General features: G+C 45.6%; 1 protein-coding gene across 6 annotated transcripts in view; it reads left to right on the top strand.

The window, feature by feature from the left end:
- Positions 1 to 19247, top strand: part of TMCC1 (transmembrane and coiled-coil domain family 1) — a 190279-nt gene extending 171032 nt beyond the window's left edge. For all 6 annotated transcript variants that reach the window (XM_032987807.2, XM_032987808.2, XM_032987812.2 and 3 more), the window contains 3 exons: positions 4894 to 5828; positions 12300 to 12435; positions 14998 to 19247. In XM_032987807.2, coding sequence (XP_032843698.1) covers positions 4894 to 5828; positions 12300 to 12435; positions 14998 to 15312 — 1386 coding nt within the window. In that variant the 3' untranslated portion in view covers positions 15313 to 19247. The remainder of the gene's footprint in view (positions 1 to 4893; positions 5829 to 12299; positions 12436 to 14997) is intronic.
- Positions 19248 to 20499: the final 1252 nt, after the last annotated feature.

The following is a 20499-nucleotide window of genomic DNA, read 5'->3' as shown; positions in this document are numbered from 1 at the left end:
TTGCTTGTAGAGGGAAGAATAATATACAGTATTCCACGTTGACAAATATACGGAATAAGTCCACTGAAAACGTGAGAGCTTGCCAGGGTCCATTCACCCAGCTATAGTTCGCAGCGAAGCAGCAAATTAAAAAAACCCTCCTTTTCCCTGGCATTTTGTTTCTTCAGCAGCAGCAGACCATAAGCAACTGGTCAAGTAAAATATTTTCTAAAATAATTTTAATCCTATCTTTTTAGTATACTGTCCATTTTCCAATCCTGTTTTGTGTGGGTTTTGGTTGGTTTTCATCGGTTTTGTTGTTGTTTGTTTGTTTCTGCAAATAACTTTTATTTTTCACCATGGTGTTTATTTGCTTTAATTTGTGGGGGGTTTGCTCTTCGTGTCCCCCCCCCCCAAAAAAAAAAAAAAAAAAAGTGCTTGAAAATAATTTGTCAGTTTGGAATTCAGAGCCACCACTCAGCAGATGGGGGCAGGAAAGTAAATAAATAATTCCGTATCCAGCTGAAAGTGTAAGGAGACTTGAGGGAAGTGAAAAGTAATTAGGTGTATGGAGTGTTGGGTTAATAGTTGTAACAAGTGCAGTGCGTGCTCCGGGGTTGCGGGGCTCAAGGCCTCGGGCCCCACGGGGTGCCCCCGCGGTCCCGGGACGTGCCGGGCGGCAGGATGGGTGCTGGGCAGGTGCTGGGCGAGCTGCGGGGTGCTGTCACGCTGCGGCTGTGGGCAGACATGAAGGACACTTTTTTTCCTCTCCTCTGATTTTTATTCCCCGTAAGGTGTTAGTCGGGGATCGCCTCTGCTGGCATCTGCCTTGTCCCTGTTGTTGCAGACCCCGGCCCCTGGCGCGAGGGCTTGGCCGTCACCGGCAGCGCTGCTCGGGAGCCGGGCTGCCGCTTAAGGTGCCCTCTGAGCCCCCACGATTTCTGTGCTTTTATCACTGCACTGCCTTCAGCACGGTGGGGAAGAGGAAGCAAAACAACTTCTGAATTTTTTGATGATGCGTTTTCACTGCCGCTCGGGGTGCTCGGTCACCGGGAAGCTGGTTAAGGCGGGAGTTGTAGGCACGGTTAGCTGCTCTCCACAGCTGGCATTCAGCCCCCCTGTCTCACCTTGCCCAATATGTTTTTATTCCGAGTAATGGGATGCTTTCCAGTCACGTTTTTAAAGCTCTAAATAAGGGAGGAGGAAGCAGGAGCTGAGCAATCTCCTTACAGCAGGCTTGCTCTGAAGTCTGCCATTTGCTTAAGCCAGCTGCCCTGCGTGTTCTAAAAACACAGTCTTCTTGGCGAATGACTCTCTGGTATGTGCATTTACTGAAATAGTTTTAGAAGAAAGGCGAAACACCTTCAAAGGAACTGTTGGGTTTAATCTTCAGCAATGCCAAAAGGCAGTATCACAGGTTCTTTTTGTGCTGTGTGGTGCAGAATAGATACACAGAAAAACTTTTACAGGAGGGAAAGCCTGACAGTGCGGAAAGTGCTAGGAATTTGATAAGATCTTGAGGGTGAGGAAGCATAAAGTCCTAGTGCGATGATTTCATTTGATTCGTGGCGTAACACCAAAGCACTCTTCAGTATAACTCTTGGTAGGAGGGCATGCAGGTCCATTCTATCTGGACTGAGTCAATATACTGGAAAATTGTATTGCAAGGGAGATAGACTAATTGAATTGTAATCCCTATTTTTATACAAACATTGACCATCACAGTGTTTAATTTACCAGCATCTTTTCAGGACAGATTGCCAGTCATCTTAAATCAATAATATGTCACTGGCATTTCCCAGGGACCCAGTTTCTGCTGAGTCTTCGCTTTCTAAAGCCTTGTCAATACAGAGAAAGTGCTTAAATTATCTCAGTTCTGTTCCAGAGTAGCACTTTGTACAGCTGTTCACTTTTTAATTGGAAAAAACCCCTTCTTGTTATTCTAGAATAATATCCACACAGCTGGCAATTATAAAGTAATTATCCCAACATGTTTTATTCCACTATAGCTGTTCTGGTTTATTTTCTGTCACAAGTATAGGAAGATAACCTGAGGGGAGATGCTGAAGTCAATTGGCTTTAAAAGAGGGGGAAGAGAAAGTTTCTACAAAGTTTTTTTCTCACAAAACTCATGTTGAGAGGAAGAGTGTACTATTAGTGTAATTTATAGTAATTATACATACACACCAATTAGACCAAATTGGGAGTAAATGAAGCGGAGAGAAACTCTTCATTGTGAAGTAATATTGAAGTCCCATTAGTTCTAGGACACTGAAATGTTCAAATTTCATCTCGGATCGAATCTGTGCTGTGGAAGAGCTGACAGCCCAGCGTGATCACCAGCCATTTGGGTCTGGGTCACCAGCTCAATCCCGCTCTCGCTCACCTCTGCCACTGCCCGGTGCAAAAGTTATTGGAGGGGGACGGAGTTATTTCAAATTACTTTCTGAAAAACTTGCAAAAAATTTGTGGATCTTTCTTTTTTCCATCTGCCATGAATACTAAAATGTCTTCCTCTGGAATAGATAGAGATCATTACAAATGGATTGCTAGGGTTCTTTCTGAGAAGCCAGCTTCTTTTGTAAGGCAATTAAGAGGAGTAATAAGATAGTATCAGTGTGCTGAATAGAAAAGTCTACACTGTGCTGCTTGATGGATTATGAGGAGTTGGCAAAGCAGTAGATGGGGCCGCGTGCTGTTGCACATGAAGGGTCTGTGGACAAGGCACTAAGCAGTTATGCTGGGGAGAGTTGGTTGGCATGCTCAGTCAGGCGTGCCCTGTGCCTGCAGGGTCTTTGTTTCTTTTAGACCACAGGAAGAAATCAGATCAGTGACAATGCTAGGAAAATATTAATGAAATTGCAAATGCCAAGAAAGAGGTATCTTAATGAATGCATACTGTTTTGAAATACACATCCCTAGATCTCAGAGACAGCATATTCTCTGTGCAGTACTAGTGTCATGCATAGTGTTGGTCCTACTGAGTTATATGAATTCTCAGCACTAATTTTCCATGAATCCTGAGATCCAGAGTCTCTAAACTAAACCTGCTTAAGGGAGCAGCTGGTATTTCTGCAGTCACTACAGACTGAAAACTGATCTTCTGTGCTTTCCAGCAACTGAACTCCTCTAGGAAATAAGTCAGTTGAGTTTTCCATATGTCTAACTGGTTTTCCTATTCATGTGATAGCGAACGGAGAACCTCAGTGTGAAGCTGCTGGGAAGGGACCTTGCTGACCTTGCTGGGCGCTGGCCGCTGTCGCTGCAGCACACGGCAGTGCTGCCTGCCTACTGCAGGGGGTTAATTTCGTTACATTACATATAGGATGTTGAAACTGGAGAGAGGGATGCAGTTAATTCTAATGGTATTTTTTGTTTAGTAAAGCGTATATTCACAAGACAAACATGGAAATGTGTTCTGTATTTGGGGAGTAAGCTGTGAGTTAGCTGGTAGTTGTTTAAATAAAATAATCTGGGATGCTGCCCAGTGTTTAAATCAAGCTGCTGGGCCCAGGGAGAAATAGAGATTTATACCCTTAAAGCTTGTTTGCTAAACGTGTAGGGTGTGAATCACGACCTGCTTAGCCAACACGTTGTGGGGCGGTGTGTGTGCCTGCAGACGCCACAGTTACCTTTTTCGAAAACGTTACTGAAAGCGGCACCAGGCATCATTTTCCGCCTGTACCTCTCCAAAGGCTGCTCGACCCCAGGCGGCGCGGTCCGGGAGAGGAGGCGTCTGTAACCGGGACCCCGGTTCTGCGGCGGGGCCGGGGGGCGCCTCGGGGCGGGGCCGGGGGGCGGGGCCCGGGGGGGCGGGGCCCGGGGGCGGGGCCGCCGGGCGGCGGGAGCCATGCGCGGGGAGCGGGCGCCGCTGCTCCGCCGGGCCCAGGTACCGCGGGCCGGGGGGCTCGGCCGCCGGGGGGGGCTCGGCCGGCCGGGGGGGGCTCGGCCGGCCGGGGGGGGCTCGGCCGGCCGGGGGGGGCTCGGCCCGCCGGGGGGGGCTCGGCCGCCGGGGGGGCTCGGCCGGCCGGGGGGGGCTCGGCCCGCCGGGGGGGGCTCGGCCGGCCGGGGGGGGCTCGGCCGCCGGGGGGGGGCTCGGCCGGCCGGGGGGGGGCTCGGGCCGCCGGGGGGGGCTCGGCCGCCGGGGGGGGCTCGGCCCGCCGGGGGGGGCTTCTCCCGGCCCGAGGACGGCGGGGGCCGCGGCCGGGCCGTGCTTCCAGGCCGGGAGATGCGTCGGCGTCCGTTCTGGCTACTTGGTGCGCTGCGTTTGCGCTGGAATAGCGCCTAACGTACCTTTTTTGGGTAAAAGTGGGGCTTGGCCTTTGAAAGCCGGTGTCTGTGCTCCTTGCCCCGGGAGGCACCGACTCGCAGGGTTTGACAGCGCCAGGCAGGACTTGCTGTCAGAGGGCTGAAGTGCTCTTTATTTCTATTTTAAACACTGACCTTAGTGGTTCTCTTGTTTTCGGGCAGGTTTCATTGTTTCTTGCTTTACAGATGAAGCACGGGAGTAACTTGGGTTCACTGTACACTTGATCTGTGTGGCTTTTGCTCTTTGATAGTTACCTTCTCTGTCTTTTCACTCACGGGCTGATAAAACTGCTGGCTTTATACCAAAACTTCAGAGAACTCAGCCTGCCAGACTTGAGCACCGTGTCTTGCTTTGTGCTTGAGTTTTTGGTTGAGGCCATTAAGTTGGCTTAAGTGTGAGGGGGTTTGCTTTTTTCTCAGCTTCTACTAGATGTCAGTAAAGCACATGAAGCTCAGTTTACTGATACGGTACTCTAGCCAGCTGAAAAAAGGTACATTTTATGCAGAATTACATCCACTTGTCAAGTTGGCTGGCACAAATAATTAAAGCTTTTATATTAGTGAAGCTGGTGATTAGTGCTTATATTTTTCTCTCTCCTTGCCTAGATTGAGCGATTGGAAGTCAGCAGCCTAGCGCAGACCTCCAGTGCAGTGGCCTCGAGCACTGATGGCAGCATCAATGCAGACTCTGTTGATGGGACCCCAGATCCTCAGCGTACAAAAGTGGCTATTACACACCTGCAACAGAAAATACTGAAGTTGACTGAGCAGATCAAAATCGAACAAACAGCCCGTGATGACAATGTGGCAGAGTACCTGAAACTGGCCAACAATGCAGACAAGCAACAGAGTGCCCGCATTAAGCAAGTGTTTGAGAAGAAAAATCAAAAGTCAGCCCAGACCATCTTGCAGTTGCAGAAGAAGCTAGAACATTACCATCGAAAGCTGCGAGAGATTGAACAGAATGGCATCCCTCGGCAGCCGAAGGATGTCTTCAGGGATATGCATCAGGGTTTGAAAGATGTTGGAGCAAAAGTCACTGGCTTCAGTGAGGGAGTAGTAGACAGTGTAAAAGGTGGGCTTTCCAGTTTCTCCCAAGCCACGCATTCAGCAGCAGGAGCTGTGGTTTCCAAACCCCGGGAGATTGCCTCCCTCATAAGGAACAAGTTCGGGAGTGCAGACAACATTGCCAATCTGAAAGACTCCTTAGAAGAAGGCCAGGAAGATGGGACGGGAGGCAAGGCTCTAGGTGTTATTCAGAACTTTCAGTCAAGCCCAAAATATGGCAGTGAAGAGGATTGCTCCAGTGCCACGTCAGGCTCAGTGGGAGCCAACAGCACAACAGGGGGCCCTGTGGGAGCTTCTAGCTCCAAAACAAACACTCTGGATATGCAGAGCTCAGGGTTTGATGCAATACTGCATGAGATTCAAGAAATTCGAGAGACGCAGGCAAGACTGGAAGAATCATTCGAGGACCTTAAGGTTCGGTATCAGCGGGATTACTCATTAATAATGCAGACTCTACAGGAGGAGCGGTACAGGTATGTACTTCTGTACTTTATTTCAGTACTAAATACTGTGAGTTGCAGAGCACCAGAGTGCTGGATAGTGCTACTCAGCAGGCTGTTCCCAGCAGCCTGACTCAGGTGGGAAGTTCGCAGGATTTCACCCTCCCAGCTTTGTCTTCTGTAAATATCATTACCTTGCTGTTCATCTCCCTTTCTGTACAAGAAAGAAATAGCAAGAAAAAGGGTTATTTCATAGTGTTTTCAAGATAAAAAGTAAAGCCAAAGAGGTTTAGAAAGGTGTCCCAGAAGACCAGGAGTACATTGATGCAGTGACTGTTATCCAGAGGGGTTGCTGCAGTACTGCCAGTCCATAATCAGGTCCCTCACCATGAGAGGTGATGGTGGCTTCAGGGAAGCAGCCTGACAGTGTGGTTTGGCAGCCAGCTCCTCCCTCCTGCCCCGAGGAAAGCACCCCATGGGGAGGTGCTGGGGGAATGCTTTCCCTTCCCCTTCCGTGCTGGGTGGGGGAGAGCTCTCAGCAGGCTGCCCTGTGCTGTCCAACAGAATGTCTTGCATCTTCCCCATCACACGCTGGGAGCCAGGACTTGTCCCCAGGCTCTGGAGGGATGAGTTACCAGCTGCCCTTCTGCAGCCATTCAGGACGCTGCAGTCTAAATCAACGAGATTCTTAAACTGCGCTTTTAAAACTTTAAATAACGAGTGCAAGGGGCCCAGATCCTCGTTCTGATGGAGCACAGCAGGTTTTTATAATGAAGTTGCTTGTGGCCGTCGTCACTTTGGCCAGGCTATGAAGCACAACCTGTGAGGCTCAGCAGAGCTGCTGGGTGTGGGGACAGGTTTTCTGAAGTACTGCGTGCCACTTCCTGTGATGGTTTGCGCAGTACAATGTGGAATTGCCCTACAGCTCTTTAGACATGCTGGTGCCAGATCATTGGAAAAACATTTGAAAAGGCTTAGCCTGCTAGGATCTTGTAGAGACAGCAAGCTTTCTGTGTGCTTTGCAGCTTTCTGTGTGCTTTGCAAAGCTTGGATAGATAAAGCCAGACCAACACCACTTTCTAATCCTTTGCAACAGTCAGCGATTGGACTGAAACTGGCGCCCAGCACAGCAGCTTTGGTTCCCAGTGCCTCATTGTCATGAAGCCACGTAATGACATAATGTGGAGTTTGATCTTCTGCTCCCCAGCAGAGAGGGGTCCTGTGGTTTGTTGCTGTGTAGGTTGCTTCACACATACAGCACCAGCCATTCGTGGTGGAATATTATATGCAAGCATAGTACAGCTGAAGGAGTGGCCTGAAAGTACAGTAGAAGACCCTGAGGGCAGATGTATGTTGTCAGCTAAACTGGTTAGTTATTCCCTGAAACCATTTAGCAAGGTTCACTTAGATCCTCATTCTAGTGCAATATGAAGTCATATCTGTCATGTGCCATTAACCTTTACTGAGTGCTCCCCTGAGGTGAGCCCAGAGCCTAGCCACTAACCAAGGCAGCCTCGAGCGAAAAAAAGCTTCAGGAGAATCTGTATTTGGCTCATAAATGCTTAAAAAGATAGTAATTTAGACCTGCCATTTGGAATGTTGATGCAAATTAATTAAAGGTGTGACCTTTCAAGAGGACCAGATAAATCACATCAGGTGCCCTTGTCTCTGCAGGCTTTCGGAGGTGAGCAGGTAACGGTGTGACCCACAAGGAGTTCATGAGTTAAATCACAGTGAGATTAATACCTTATTGTACAAATCTAGATTCCTGTTTGATAGTGTCTGTGTTTTAAAACATCATGAAGATAAAAACCAACATCACTGTGAGAACTGGAAGGTTACATGATGTGTCCGAGGGTAGAGAGGATGCTGCTGCCTTGGCGGAGAGGGCTGGCGCCTGTTCCTCCAACTGGGAACCCCTCTTGTTCCTTGGCTCTCTTCAGAAAAAATTAAGAGATGGGAATGGAGGTTGTGGTTTGAAGCTGGGAGCCTGGGGATTCAAATTAATCGTAACTGGCTTTAAAAGCTATAAATACCTCATAACTGCTCTATTTCTGGGAAGCTTTCAAAAACAAGCACTGAGTTCAGTTAGTGCTTACAAAAACGTTTTGAAAGAAGTCTTTGCTTGTAGGACAACGCTGAGTGTTCGTATTGTACCTGGAAGCTGGAACAGAGCAGGTGCCATGACCCTTTCTCACCTGGTCTGTGTCCATTTCCTCTTTCTTAGATGTTCTACTTTTTCCCAGCATCTGTTCCTTTTTCCTTACGTGTTCATGCAGTTTCTGTCTATCGGCCACGGCTTGCCTGGCACATTTTCCATGACCACCTCAGCCTCCTCCCTCCCTCTCCTTGCTTCCAGATCTCGCCCGTCAGTCCGCGTAGCTGCCGCTGGCTCCGGGGCAGGGCCGTGCCGGTGCAGTCCCCCCCGTTCTCCCGCCCTGGTGCCGCGGGGTGCCCGGGCTGGCCCGGCAGCACCTCGGCAAGGCCGGGGCGGGCTGCGCTGCCCTGCCTGCCCGCTGGCAGCACGTGCCGGCCCCGAGCACCGCGCCGCTCTGCCGGGGCTGACTCGTCCAGGAGGGAAGGTTCTGGTGGCGCCTTGGCCGTCACTGTGCTGCTTCCGCACCAGGGGCGGGCGCTGAAACAGCCTGTTGCTTATCTCATCGGTTGGGAGGTGGCGGTCGTTCACTGATACGAGCAGGGACTTTCTGTGCGATTGAGGCTGAAATAAAGTTCCTGCTGAGTATTTTCATTTTGCGTGTCCCTTTAGGAACCTGTTTGTATGTGATAAAATCATGAGCTCACATATTTGGAGTGTAGCCAGTCTGAGGGTTTGGGTTTCTTCCCAAGCCTGACATCCTTGGAAAGGGCATTTAGGTCTCTCACGCTTCTGCCAGGCGAAATCCGTCAGCCAGAACGCTAGACGCTGGTGCTTTTGTTTATCTGACTTTTGCTGTAGTCTAATTGTTGGACTTCAGTCTGTTCTCAGGATTTATTTTAGAATAGATCAAGCGTGCTAAACCTTTGAGGTCTTGAAGGGCTGAAGAGGTCCTCTGGAGTGTGGCTGGGCAGTGTGTGGGGTCAGGCAGGTGCTCACCCAGCCGTGAAAGCACCGAAACATTCCTGCTGAGCTGTCGTCTGCTGGCAGGGGAGGTTGGGAGCTGGAAGGAGAGCGTGATGCCGACAGCGAGAGCGGCTCGTGCTCCCGCGGGAGCAAGCTCTGTCCCTCGTGTATCGTCTAGATAGAAGACTTGGAGTGTATCACAGATAGATACGGCTTTTAGCTATTACTCTGTTACTGAAAGCAATGTGTTTAGAGCATTAAAAATGTATTTGGATGACAAATAAAGATCAGGTGAAATTTTGTAGGACATAGCTATAAAAAAAAGGTCCATCTTGAGAGATGCCTGAAGAGAGGTATTAAACTCCGTTCAAAATGTACTGTGAAGGTTTTTTAGCCTGTTTGGTCAGAGTTTCCTTTACTCACCAGAGCACTTACTGAGTGCAGATAAAATGTCTTTTTCATCACGTCTCTCCCTTACATGCGCTGTATTAGCTATGTCTTTTACAGCTATTACCTTAAAATGCCTTAAAGCTTAAAAAAATTAGATGGTCATAATTGTGTTTCTTAGTCGTCTTCAAATCAGTTCCCTGATTCCCAAGCAGTGAGCCTCAGAAAATGTGTGGAAATCTGACATGGCTATTTTAAATGAAATTACTGGGTGTCTTCCATAGCAACATCTCTGATGATCTCAGATATACTTGTGACAATCGGTACTAGTCTGTTACACAAAAAAGTTTCTGTGCTGGAGCTTGTTAATCAAGAGGCTAGTAATTTTAAGGAGAAATTTCATATATTAGCTAGTGAAAAAATAATTCTTTAAGTCCAGTGAGGAGTTTTCTGTACCTGAAATGAAGTGGGATTTGATCATTCAGGGCACTGCTATAGTCAGACAAGTTTAGAGTCTGTTGCACAGACACTGGCACTCATACGTTAGAGAGGGAAGTGTGAGTATAATCTGAACCCTCTTGACAGCTTTCCTATCCCTTTTATTTCTGCAATACCTCTAAGTTAAATGTGAACCATCCTTCAATAGGAAAACTCTGGCTTCAGGCCCTGTAAGTCACGTGAACCCCTTTTAGCTTTTCAAATTTGAACACCAGTAGAAAACAGCAGGAAAAAAAATATTTTCTAAATTGTAGATAATGAGACAAGGAGTAAAAAGGAGATGAATGGAGGAAGTGTAATTTCAAAAATAAGTGTGGGTAGATTGGGGGTGTGTGGGGTTGATGATTTTTTTTTTTTTTTTTTTTTTTTAGACTAATTGCAGCAGTTGCCTAACATAGCAGTTTCTGAAAGCACAGATGATTCGTGGGTGCAGACTGCAAAAGCTCTGGAGCCAACCCTTTTGCTAATCATGTTATGCGTAAACTCTTAACTATACAGATTTGCAGGGTTTCCTTATGTTTCCTGTAGATTGAGGCAGTTCTGAAGTTATTAAAATACAATTGTTTCTTGTTAGAGAACAGGATTTAAGCTGCCTGGCAACAGCCTTTTTATGAAGGGCGTTTATGTGGGAGGAGTTTAAAAGACATAATCATATTTTCAGAAATGCTTAAGTCCCTTTTTGTGTAATAAATTCACTGACGGATTTTTCGATATATTAACAAACTGAATATATTTCAAGTAATTGATGCTACCTTTGGAACTTAGAGTGAGTCTAGTTGTGATTTCTGGGTTGTTGTCAAGTTGGGTCTTTTTTGAAGTTGGGTGGGAACAAATGGCAATATTAATTTTCTGGGCTCCTTCTTCATTAGCAAGTCTCCACATGGCTATTCCCTCATTTGCAGCTTGCAGCTTGCCATTCTTGGGAAACCAGTTCTCTTGTGTGTCCTGTCTCGGTTGCACAGCTATTGTGGCACCTTTCTGGGCTGAGCCATGTCAGCTGGTGGTTGTCTCAGTCTCACTACTGGCTGACCACATGTGTTTCATTGTTGGAAATTGTCATGCTATGTCTGACTCCTTCTTAGTTTAAAGCAATATTGCATTGGTAATGTAAATGAAAATTCTCTTCAGACTTTGCAATTAAAAACAAAATCCCAAAACCATTTTTAAAGGATAGCTTTTGCCTACACATTCTGAATATTTAGCTTGTAGAGCACCAAAGAATTATTGGAAAAAAAACAAAAGCAAGACTTTTGTCTTAGTTTCAGAACTTGTAAATAAATTTTTCATTCTAGATAAATATTGTTTATTTGTTTTATGCACGTGTGTGTGTATGAATTAAATTCAGGTGGAGTCAGAGAGGAACTGAAATTAAACCAATGAATTACCTCTGTTGAATTCCTTAGAAACTTCTCAGTTATTAGTGTGAAGGGTCAGATGATAAGAGCTGCATGGTAAGCTTTTTTCCATGCTATTACGATGAGCAGACAGTGGAAATCTGGGTGGAAAAACCCCAGCAGCCACCATAGCTGTACCCATACCTTAGTTACCATCCGAGCGGTTGCTCAAATGAACCAGGAGTGAGAAACTAGCGGGAAGCAGGGTAGACGAGGGTGGTATGGATGGTACCCAACTCACTGCTCCCGACCCTTGGGCTGCGGCCTAGTTCTCTGTGTATGTTTACCTTCTGGAAGTAATGGAAGTACTTGACTGATTTTAAAAGGGTACTGAAGCATGAGTTGCTTGTAAATTTGAACTTGAAATCCCAAAAATGAAGTCCTACACACAAATGCAAAGTGTCCCTAATGTATTTTGAAAGTGCTGAATTAAGATTATGGAGCTATCATTGTGAAGCCAATTTAAAACTCCCTCAATGAGAAACAAAGCTGTATCTCAGAATTGTTCTCATTCTTTTGGGGTAGTCCTTTTCCTCAGGACTTCGCCCAGTCATTCACTGGTAGCAAACTGAAAAATAAGCCTGCAGGTTAATGATTCATGTGCCCTCCTTATAAATAATATGATGGTCTTTGCTGGTTAAATTGCTTCATTCATGGGAGATAAAGAAAAACTAAGTCAAAGATATGCACATGACCTGATGTGTAGAGATCAGACAGGACCATCATGTTCTCTGAGACATCAGTCCCATTTCATTTGTGTGTCATTTTTATGTCTGTTACTGTTCCAAGTGTAGATTAAAATGCTTAAGAGCTCACGGTATTAGAAGGAAACCGTTTGGTTTACATAGAAGTTTGGGCAGTAACTTATTCTATTCTAATTCTGTCCTTGATTTCTTGCACCACTTGACAGTTGTCGTTTAACTGCTCCGTGTGGTTTTGCCCAGGATAGAGACAGAATTAACATTACCTTACCTGATAGAAAGTATTTCTTAATTCCCAGCGAGAGGGCCTTACATTGTACTGTGTGCTTTTATAATGACTGAGGTAGCCACAGTAGTTTTCAAAAAAAAAAAAAGTTTATGATGTTCATTGCTCAATTGTTACTGGTGTGATTTTGCCGTCCTCTTCTCATTAAAGCTCCTGTACCATGTATATCATTTCTAGATGTGAACGACTCGAAGAGCAGCTAAATGACCTGACTGAGCTCCACCAGAATGAGATCCTCAATTTAAAACAGGAGCTGGCCAGCATGGAGGAGAAAATTGCCTATCAGTCTTACGAGCGAGCCCGGGACATCCAGGTGCGTGACAGAAAACAAGGAGACTCAAGTCCTGGCTTCCACCTCCTCTTTCCGTAACTTACTCGCTTTGAAATACTTCTGTGATTCAGTATTTGGTTTTAGTCCTTGTAGCTTTATTGCTAAACTGCTTATTGATGAATTCTGAAAGAGCCCTTATTCCATCTCTGACCCTCGGGTATCCCTCCAAGTAACATCTTTTGTAAAGAAGGGCACCAGCAGGCACGTTCATTTGCAGAGGCAGACTGCCACTTGGTCTGGAGCAGTTTTTAAATGAGTTGTAGCGAAGTGGAAAGCCTGTGTCTGCTTTTTGTACAGGGTTTTGTAGGGTATTAGAAACTAAAGGGACATGACCTGAACACTTTTTTTACAGTAGTGTTCCCAGTGAATGGACCCTAGGGTATGTTTGTGTCACTAAATTTAGAGCAGTGGACACACATGTGTAAGGAAAAATGGCTTTGTGTATCCACTGCATTGAGTCAGGAAACTTTCTGTTGGTTTTGCCCAAATAAGGAGGTATTTTTAAAGAAGCTGTTTCTTTCAGTATATAAAAACAAAAGCTATGAAAACAGAGATTATGAAGTTGGAGGGCCTTCCACAGACCAAAAGAGCTGGGAAGTTATGTGAGCTGCTGCTAAACTTATAAAGAAAGGCCGATTCAGAAACAGGTCTATCATCCATTTTAAATACTTGTGCTAGTTTTAGGAGGCATCTCGGTTCAGACTGCTGATGTGAGGTATTTATAGTGTGAGCAGAGAACTGTAGGTCAAAGTTCTCCCTCCTTCCTTCCCCTGAAGTGCTTCAGCCAGATGATTTCCTCTGGGGACAGAACGGGCTGCGCTTCTGGCACGCTTGTCAATCCTGCTGCAAGTCCAGTTGAGTCAACGTCCTTCCAGGCTGCGGTTGGAAGTGGCCGAGCAGTTTTGCCCTGTACTTTCAGGGACCGTAACTGAAGAGAAGCCCTCATACAAGATCATCTTTAAGGTCCCTTCCAACCCAAACCATGCTGTGATTCTGTGTTTCACTGACCTCCACAGACATGATGCAGTGACAGAGAAATATAACAGGTGACAATGACCCTTAAGTTAAGGTTAGAATAACTCGGTGCCTGTGGACAATGGTGCCATGGCCTCCGATGGTGTAAACAGGAGGCTCTCCCTTGGGGGAATGTTACAATATTCATTTTTTCTTCTCCTCTCTAATTTAACACAGTGGGAAGTAATGTTGAACACTTCAATTGAAGTGGGGATTTCTCAATACCTTTTCTTAATCTTCATTTTATGATTCAGCACTTCTGGTGTAAACTTGCAATTGGGACAGACTATTCCTCAGCATTGCTAGGGAAAAGGTGAGCGTTGAGTTTTCTTGCATGAAAAACCAGTTAAGAGAGTCCAGGTTCCTTTTTTAGTGGTCAGTCTGAGAGAGACTGCTGCTATGCTGCAGACTTTTAGATGTTACCTGAAGTTGGCCTTAATGTCTTAGAAAAGCAACTCTGAGGGAGGATTAATGGAAAAATTGTAACTCTCTATCTGTAAGAGCAGAAATGTCTTAATCACCCCCATTCAGTGCTGCTTTAGAGATGTTTTGTACGGGATAGTCTTCTCCTTCCATGTACTTTTGCTTCCTCCTAGAGGCAGTTTCATAACTCTCATGCCTCTTACCCTTCTCCTAGACATCTTTCTCCAACTCCTGCAGTGTTACCTGGAGCTATGCCCATGCCACAGCTTGGTGCAGACTAGAAGAGGAGATCTCTTCCTCCTGTGACACCAGCTGGGCAGTCCCAGCCTTGGTACTCCTCAAACCTTCCCCTGGGCTCATTCAGCTCACTAAGCAAGCAGAAGGCGGCTCAGCCTTTTTGGTTAGTTATTTTTGTTGACTTAGTTTTCTGCCAGGTTACCTAGAGAATTGAATGTACTCACAGAGGGGTTGGATAAGCACAAGCCACTGCAAGGGAAGTGATGGAAGTGGGAGGCTCTGGGAATGCACGTCCCAGAAGAGGAAGAGGAGTAGTGCTGGCTAGAGACAGCACCTTTGTACCCTCAGTGGTCTCTTGAAAGCTGAAGTGAGCAGTTCACGGGGTAGCCCCACCTTTCTGGACAAAGGCTGTCAGATTGCTGAGGGCTGTCAGCATCCTCCTCCCTCTGGGTCCGAGGCAAGGCAGGAAGGATGTAAGGTCTCAGGTGAGCATTGCACCACGTGCAGGGACAGGCAGCTGACAGTGCAAAGTAGCAGCTGAAGTGTGCGTTTTAACCAAGCTTGCCTTCTACCCTGCCTGTCATCTCTCTGACGAGCCTCTCTGGTGTAAAGGAGGTGATGTGGCGTTGCAAATTGCAGTACCTCGTTAACGAGGGGCTCCTCACCCTCCATCACCTGAAATGGCACAGCTTCCTCTACTCCTGCTGCAGGATATGAAATCAGGGTAGTGACTCGTGTCCTGCGGGAGGTGTGAAAGGCACGCGGGTGGCCCTGGGCTGGCCTAGTTGGCAAGGTAAGGGCTGTGGGCTCTCCCCCACTGGGGTGGACTTGTGGGGTGCTGGCAACCCAGTGGTGTGTTCTTGTCAACAGGAGGCACTGGAAGCATGCCAGACGCGCATCTCCAAGATGGAACTGCAGCAGCAGCAGCAGCAGGTGGTGCAGCTGGAGGGGCTGGAGAACGCCACGGCCAGGAACCTGCTGGGGAAGTTCATCAACATCCTCCTGGCTGTCATGGCTGTCCTCCTCGTCTTCGTCTCCACTGTGGCCAACTGCGTCGTGCCCCTTATGAAGACTCGCAATAGGACGTTCAGCACTTTATTTATAGTGGTTTTCATTGCCTTTTTGTGGAAGCACTGGGACGCCATCACCGGCTACTTGGAACGGTTCTTGTCTCCCCCCAGATGATGGCGGCAGGAATTGGCTGTGTTGCCCTCCTCCCGGTGCTCTCAGTGAGCAAGTGTGGCAAAGATTAGTCAGCAACTACTCAGCTGAAGTTTTAAAGTGTCCGAGTGAATTTGTTTACATTTAGAATAACGTTTTTTCTCTGCGAGATGCATTGCAATAGTATTTTTTAGATTTTATTCAAGAACTCTTTTTGGCGAGAATCCTGGATAATTTTTATGTAGCATGGTTCTCTTTGGATGCAAATCTTAAGATTCTTTAAAGTGTACAAAAGAAATAAACACAGAAATTTGGAGCATACCAATGGGCAATTTAAATTGTGGCTTGAACTACTGTACTAAACTTGTCAGGAAGAAGAGAACGTGGTTAGCTTAAGATGAGCAAAGCTAAATCTAGTGCACAGCCTTGAATGATGGTACCACAGCAAACCTGTAACACTAAACTTTTACTGTGAAGTCTGCTCACATTCCATGTCCAAATGTATGCATTCAGAGTGGTTTCTTTCCTTAGCAAGAGAAAAACAATGTGTGGATCTCTTTCCCAGCTCGGTGTCTGGGTTCGCCATTTGTGCTAACCTGACTTACAGTAACTTTCTATAAGGCTGGCTAACTTTGCTAAGCATACGAAGTGGAAGCCTCATGCCATACACAGTAACTGCACAGTCGTGCTACAGTATTTTGAAGTAGTCCTTGAAATACTTATCTTTAAGCAGAAGCCCTTGGTCGCACTTTTAAGGTTTTTTTTATATATGTATATTCACAGATTTAAAAAAATCCGAACAGCATACTTGAAGAGTGTAATACTCAAACTCTCAGTGCTTCCTTATTGTTTCTAATAGGATTTTTTATTATAATTATTATTATTATTATTGAGGGTTTTTTTGGAAGGGGTTGGGAGGGTCATTACTTTTTTTTTCCTTTTAAATAAAGAAGTGATGTTTTTAAATGAAGAAATGCGTGAATAATTGTGAGCCGTCTTGTCCTGAAACAGTTTTGAGGAGGGCAGAGAGTAGTTTCTAGTGCCAGCCTGTCTGGAATGCAGCGCTGTTCATATGCCATTTATCTGTCCTCCTGAGCATACAGATGCAGCATCATGAAAAACATCTATCTTCTCCACACATTTTTGCCATGCAGAGCTTTTTTTTTCTTTTTCCAGATGTGAAGGAGAGTAAGTTTATATTTCTCATTTGCATGTCATCTCTCATTCCTGACCTCAGGATAAGAATAAGGAATTTCTCTTCATCCCTTCCTAGGGAAAAGACAGGTTCTTTTAAGGAAAAAAATACTGAATCAACAGCCCACTTAAAAGAATGGTTGTTTCAGAAATATCTCTGATTTCATTTTTAAATAAACCCCTAAAAAGTGAAACCAAAGTTTTCCTCCCGTCAGGCTCTGGTAAGATCATTTGTGTGTCTGTGTCGAGATCTTCTTTGTACACTGTATCTGTGTGGTGTGCCATAGGGGAGCATCCTCTTCTTCAGCCGTGGGGGCAAGTACTTGTTGTAGATACCTTTTCAAAGCTCTAAAGGAAAGATCAGCTTCAAGTGTGACTCAAGTCCTAGCAACATGCTGTTGCTGGTGACCTGTTGGTACTGGCAGGCAAGCTTCACGTCCAAGGAATCTGCATTCACTCTGTGCTGGTTTTTTAACTAGTGTCCCTTTCACCATAACAAAGCCAAGATTCAGCTTTCGTTTCCAAGAAATCCAAAATGACTCCAGGATTCTCTTTCAAAACCATTCATGGTGTTTAGTTAGATCTTACTGTTTTCCTTCCTTCCAGGCTTAAGTTCCCTCTAGGAACCAAATGTTGCCCAAGTGACCTAAACCAGTTGAAATCATATGTATACATATATGGAACTTGTACATCAAAGATATATATATACACACAGAAGCCTAGGACTTTATGCTATGATGCAAATTCTGGGTTCTGAGAAATTCCCTCAGACTCCGTTAACAGCCTTGAGGGTCTTCTGGTTGCCAGCGGAGCCAAGCCCTCCGCCATCCAACCATCCTTCTTCCTTCAAAGATTCTATTTTTAACATACTCACAGGAAACTCAGGTACCCCCGTCCCCAGGGATCCCAGCACACCTCTCTCTGTCACCATGTGCACTAATCTGCTCCAGCCCTACTTAAAACACAGATTGCCAATTGCAACTGACTCAAGCCAAAAATAGTGATGCTTTCTACAGAGTTGCAGACAGAACAAAGATTGCATTAACATTCCCTCCCTAGACCATGCATCTAGCTCCAGGGAAACGATTCTGTTTACCACCCTTCTCTGGCCAATTCAAACTGCATGGATAACTATCATCTTCCCATTATGGAGTCTTTGTCAGAAACAAAGATGTGAATAAGAGTAAGAACTGATTTGGCACGTAATTGAAAAGCTTCGTTACCTTTATTTCTAAAACCTCGCCTTTGCACCTCTGTTTTTCTCAGTTTTGACTATACTAGAATTGCTCGTGGTAGGTTTTTATGTGGTCAAAGCGGGAAGGAGTTGAAAGCCAATGGATCTGGACACTCAGTGCCACTCATCCATAGTATCTGAAGGAAGTGTTTATCCCTCCTCTTCTTTATATCCTGACTTCATTTAGCATCTCAACTTTGTGTCATCAGTAAATATCATTTGCTAATTTGCCAGAAGGCACAGGCTTAATAGAAACTTATCACCTCAAAACTGTTTGGTGAAGGCCATGTACATATGGTTCTGGACAATGTCTGTCTGTCTGTCTCTTTCTCTCTCGACAGTTTCCTCCATTCCAGAAAGTTGTCTGCAGTAATGCCATATATGATGCTGCATCCACTGTTCATATCCTAACACAACTGCCATGTGTTTTGCCTTTTGCATTAGCAGAATGTTTTGGGGTTTTCCTCCCTCTTCAATTTGAAGGTCTGTGATGATTTCTGATAGCATAACAATGATTATATTGTTGGAAATGTGATTCTAGCTTTAAAGCTCCCTCTCCTTGTAAGTGGTTGTGTTTGCTTTCTTGATGAAGCGTTTCTGGATGACACGTAGAAGACAAGTTTCCGCCATGGATGTGCGTGTGCGTGTGAGTACCTTTTATTAGCCTTCCTTATGGGTATAAACTTTTTAGTGACCATCTCTGAATTGTAGAATGTTTCCCAAAACATTTTACATTCAGAGTTGAAATGATTCTGAAATTGATTAGGTATGTTTAGCACATATCGACTTGGCATATAAAAAGGGAAGAATATAATGGACTGTGTTAGTTCAAAAAGCAGCAGCTCTGCTGAAATTCTGTGGTTCAAATGAAGTTCATCTGTTTCCCCCCTTTGCTTTCTCAATGTAAAGAAGAAAGAAAATCTTGATGCAAAAAAATTTACCACTTTTAAGTTTTATAAAGTTATCTTTTTCTCTCAGCCTCATCAGTTCAGTTTGACGATATTCAGCATGCTCACAGCAATTATTTTCTTGGTTTATTCCAATCCCATGAGTTCTTAAGGTCTGATCAGATTAAATGTTGACTTCTGTACATGTTGCACTGGGACAGGAAAGAACTGTCTTTCAGCTTTGAAAATATGCATTTTTCTTTATTAAAAAAGCATTATAACAAAAGCCAAGCTACAAAGGGGTTCAAGATTGGGTAGTTTTGCCAGATTTTAAGTGAATTCTGAATGTGGCTAAAGAGTTAAAAACCCTGTGTGTCTGTGTTGTGTATGCCAGGTGGTATAGTAGTAGGCAATTGACTTAGCTGTAAGTGTGTTTTAAAAGTGTAAAAAAATAAACAGAAAAACTCACTTGCACGGGTTGAAAAGTACAGAAATGACACTTGTGAACGTAACACTGTAGTTTATAGATCTTAAGCTGCTAATTGTTGAGAGAGATTTACATTTGTCTTGTCTGATTGTCACAGATTTATCTGTGACACTTTTACTGTATATAAAAAACTTTAAATAAAGACCTCAGCTATTAACACTTGCCTAATTTGGATGTTTTGGGGCGGGGGGGGGCAGTGAGGAAGAAAAAGAGGGGTGTGTTAAACCAGTACTGAGCCCTAATAGTTCAAAAATTTGAGCAAGTTCTCCATGGATCCGATCATCAAACTTCATCCTATAATCGGCCAAGCACCACCTGGGCACGGCGAGAATAAATCGGCTGCGTCGTTTGGTCTCTGCAGCAGAGGAGGAGGAAGAGCAGCACTGCATCCTTCCTCATCCATGTCCTTCCAGTGTGCGGTGAGCCTGGGACAGCCTCTGCGGCGTCACAGCCGCTCCCGCCGGTGCCTGACCTGTTTGTGTGGCTCTGCACATCACAGCGTTCCTCCACCCTCCCTGCCTGCAGCGCCGTAAGCCTCAGTTTGGAGGTGGGTGCAGTTAGTTCGGGTGACTTGCCCGAGAGGTGTCTGTCGTTCAAGAACCAGGAGTTGGTCCTGTGTTTCCCATCTCTGAGCAGGTCTGTAATCTGGACTGCCCCAGGGGGTGGGGGCTGGTTCTTCTTCGGACTTTTTCCTGACGGGGATTGCAGGATCAGCTCCATGCGGAGCTGCATTTGCAAAGCAAGGTGCGATTCTAGATTTACCCATATTTCTCACATGGATTTTATGATGGAGCAGCTCTGGGCCCCAGCTCAGCTTTGAAGAGGAAGAAGGCAGGTGGTAGGTCAGCATTCACTAACCAAAAGCCCACTCCCTCTCCTTCTGAGGAAAGGCAAGAGCCTATATGATGCTGGTATTTCGTCTACTGCATTTCACAGAAGAATTTCTGAATTCTTTATTCTTTGTACAAGCTGGAAGTGAGCAAGTTCCTCACTGACCTGGAGAAAATACTGGTTCCTCTTGGATTTTGGTCACATGGCCTCAAGGACACAGAACCAAGAAGGGAATGGCAACATCTTTTTTAAGTGGAAAGGGACCCAGTAATTTTCTTCGTTTTGACAAAAAGGTGCAAGTGCTGTAAAACCAGCAAGAGATCAAAAAATGAAATTAGCTGTCAGCAGTAATTTTCTCCCCCCAGTCTCCCCACAAGAATGCAAATTCCAAGATTATGGATGAAGCAAGTGCATGGGGCTGCTTTTGCTAGAGCTGTCTGGCTCGAGACAGGACATGGGTGCTGGCTGTGAAGTTTAAGGTTTGTGTGTTCTGGGGTGGTCACCTGTCAGGTGCTGGTTGGACTCAGCACGGTTGTTGAACGTGGCTCAGGATCAGCACGGGGCATGATGACCAAGGG

This window comes from Tyto alba, unplaced genomic scaffold, assembly GCF_018691265.1.
Source record: "Tyto alba isolate M040663 unplaced genomic scaffold, T.alba_DEE_v4.0 Super-Scaffold_3, whole genome shotgun sequence".
Lineage (NCBI taxonomy): Eukaryota > Metazoa > Chordata > Aves > Strigiformes > Tytonidae > Tyto > Tyto alba.
Note: the sequence above shows the minus strand (reverse complement) of the source record. Positions and strands in the feature narration are given on the sequence as shown.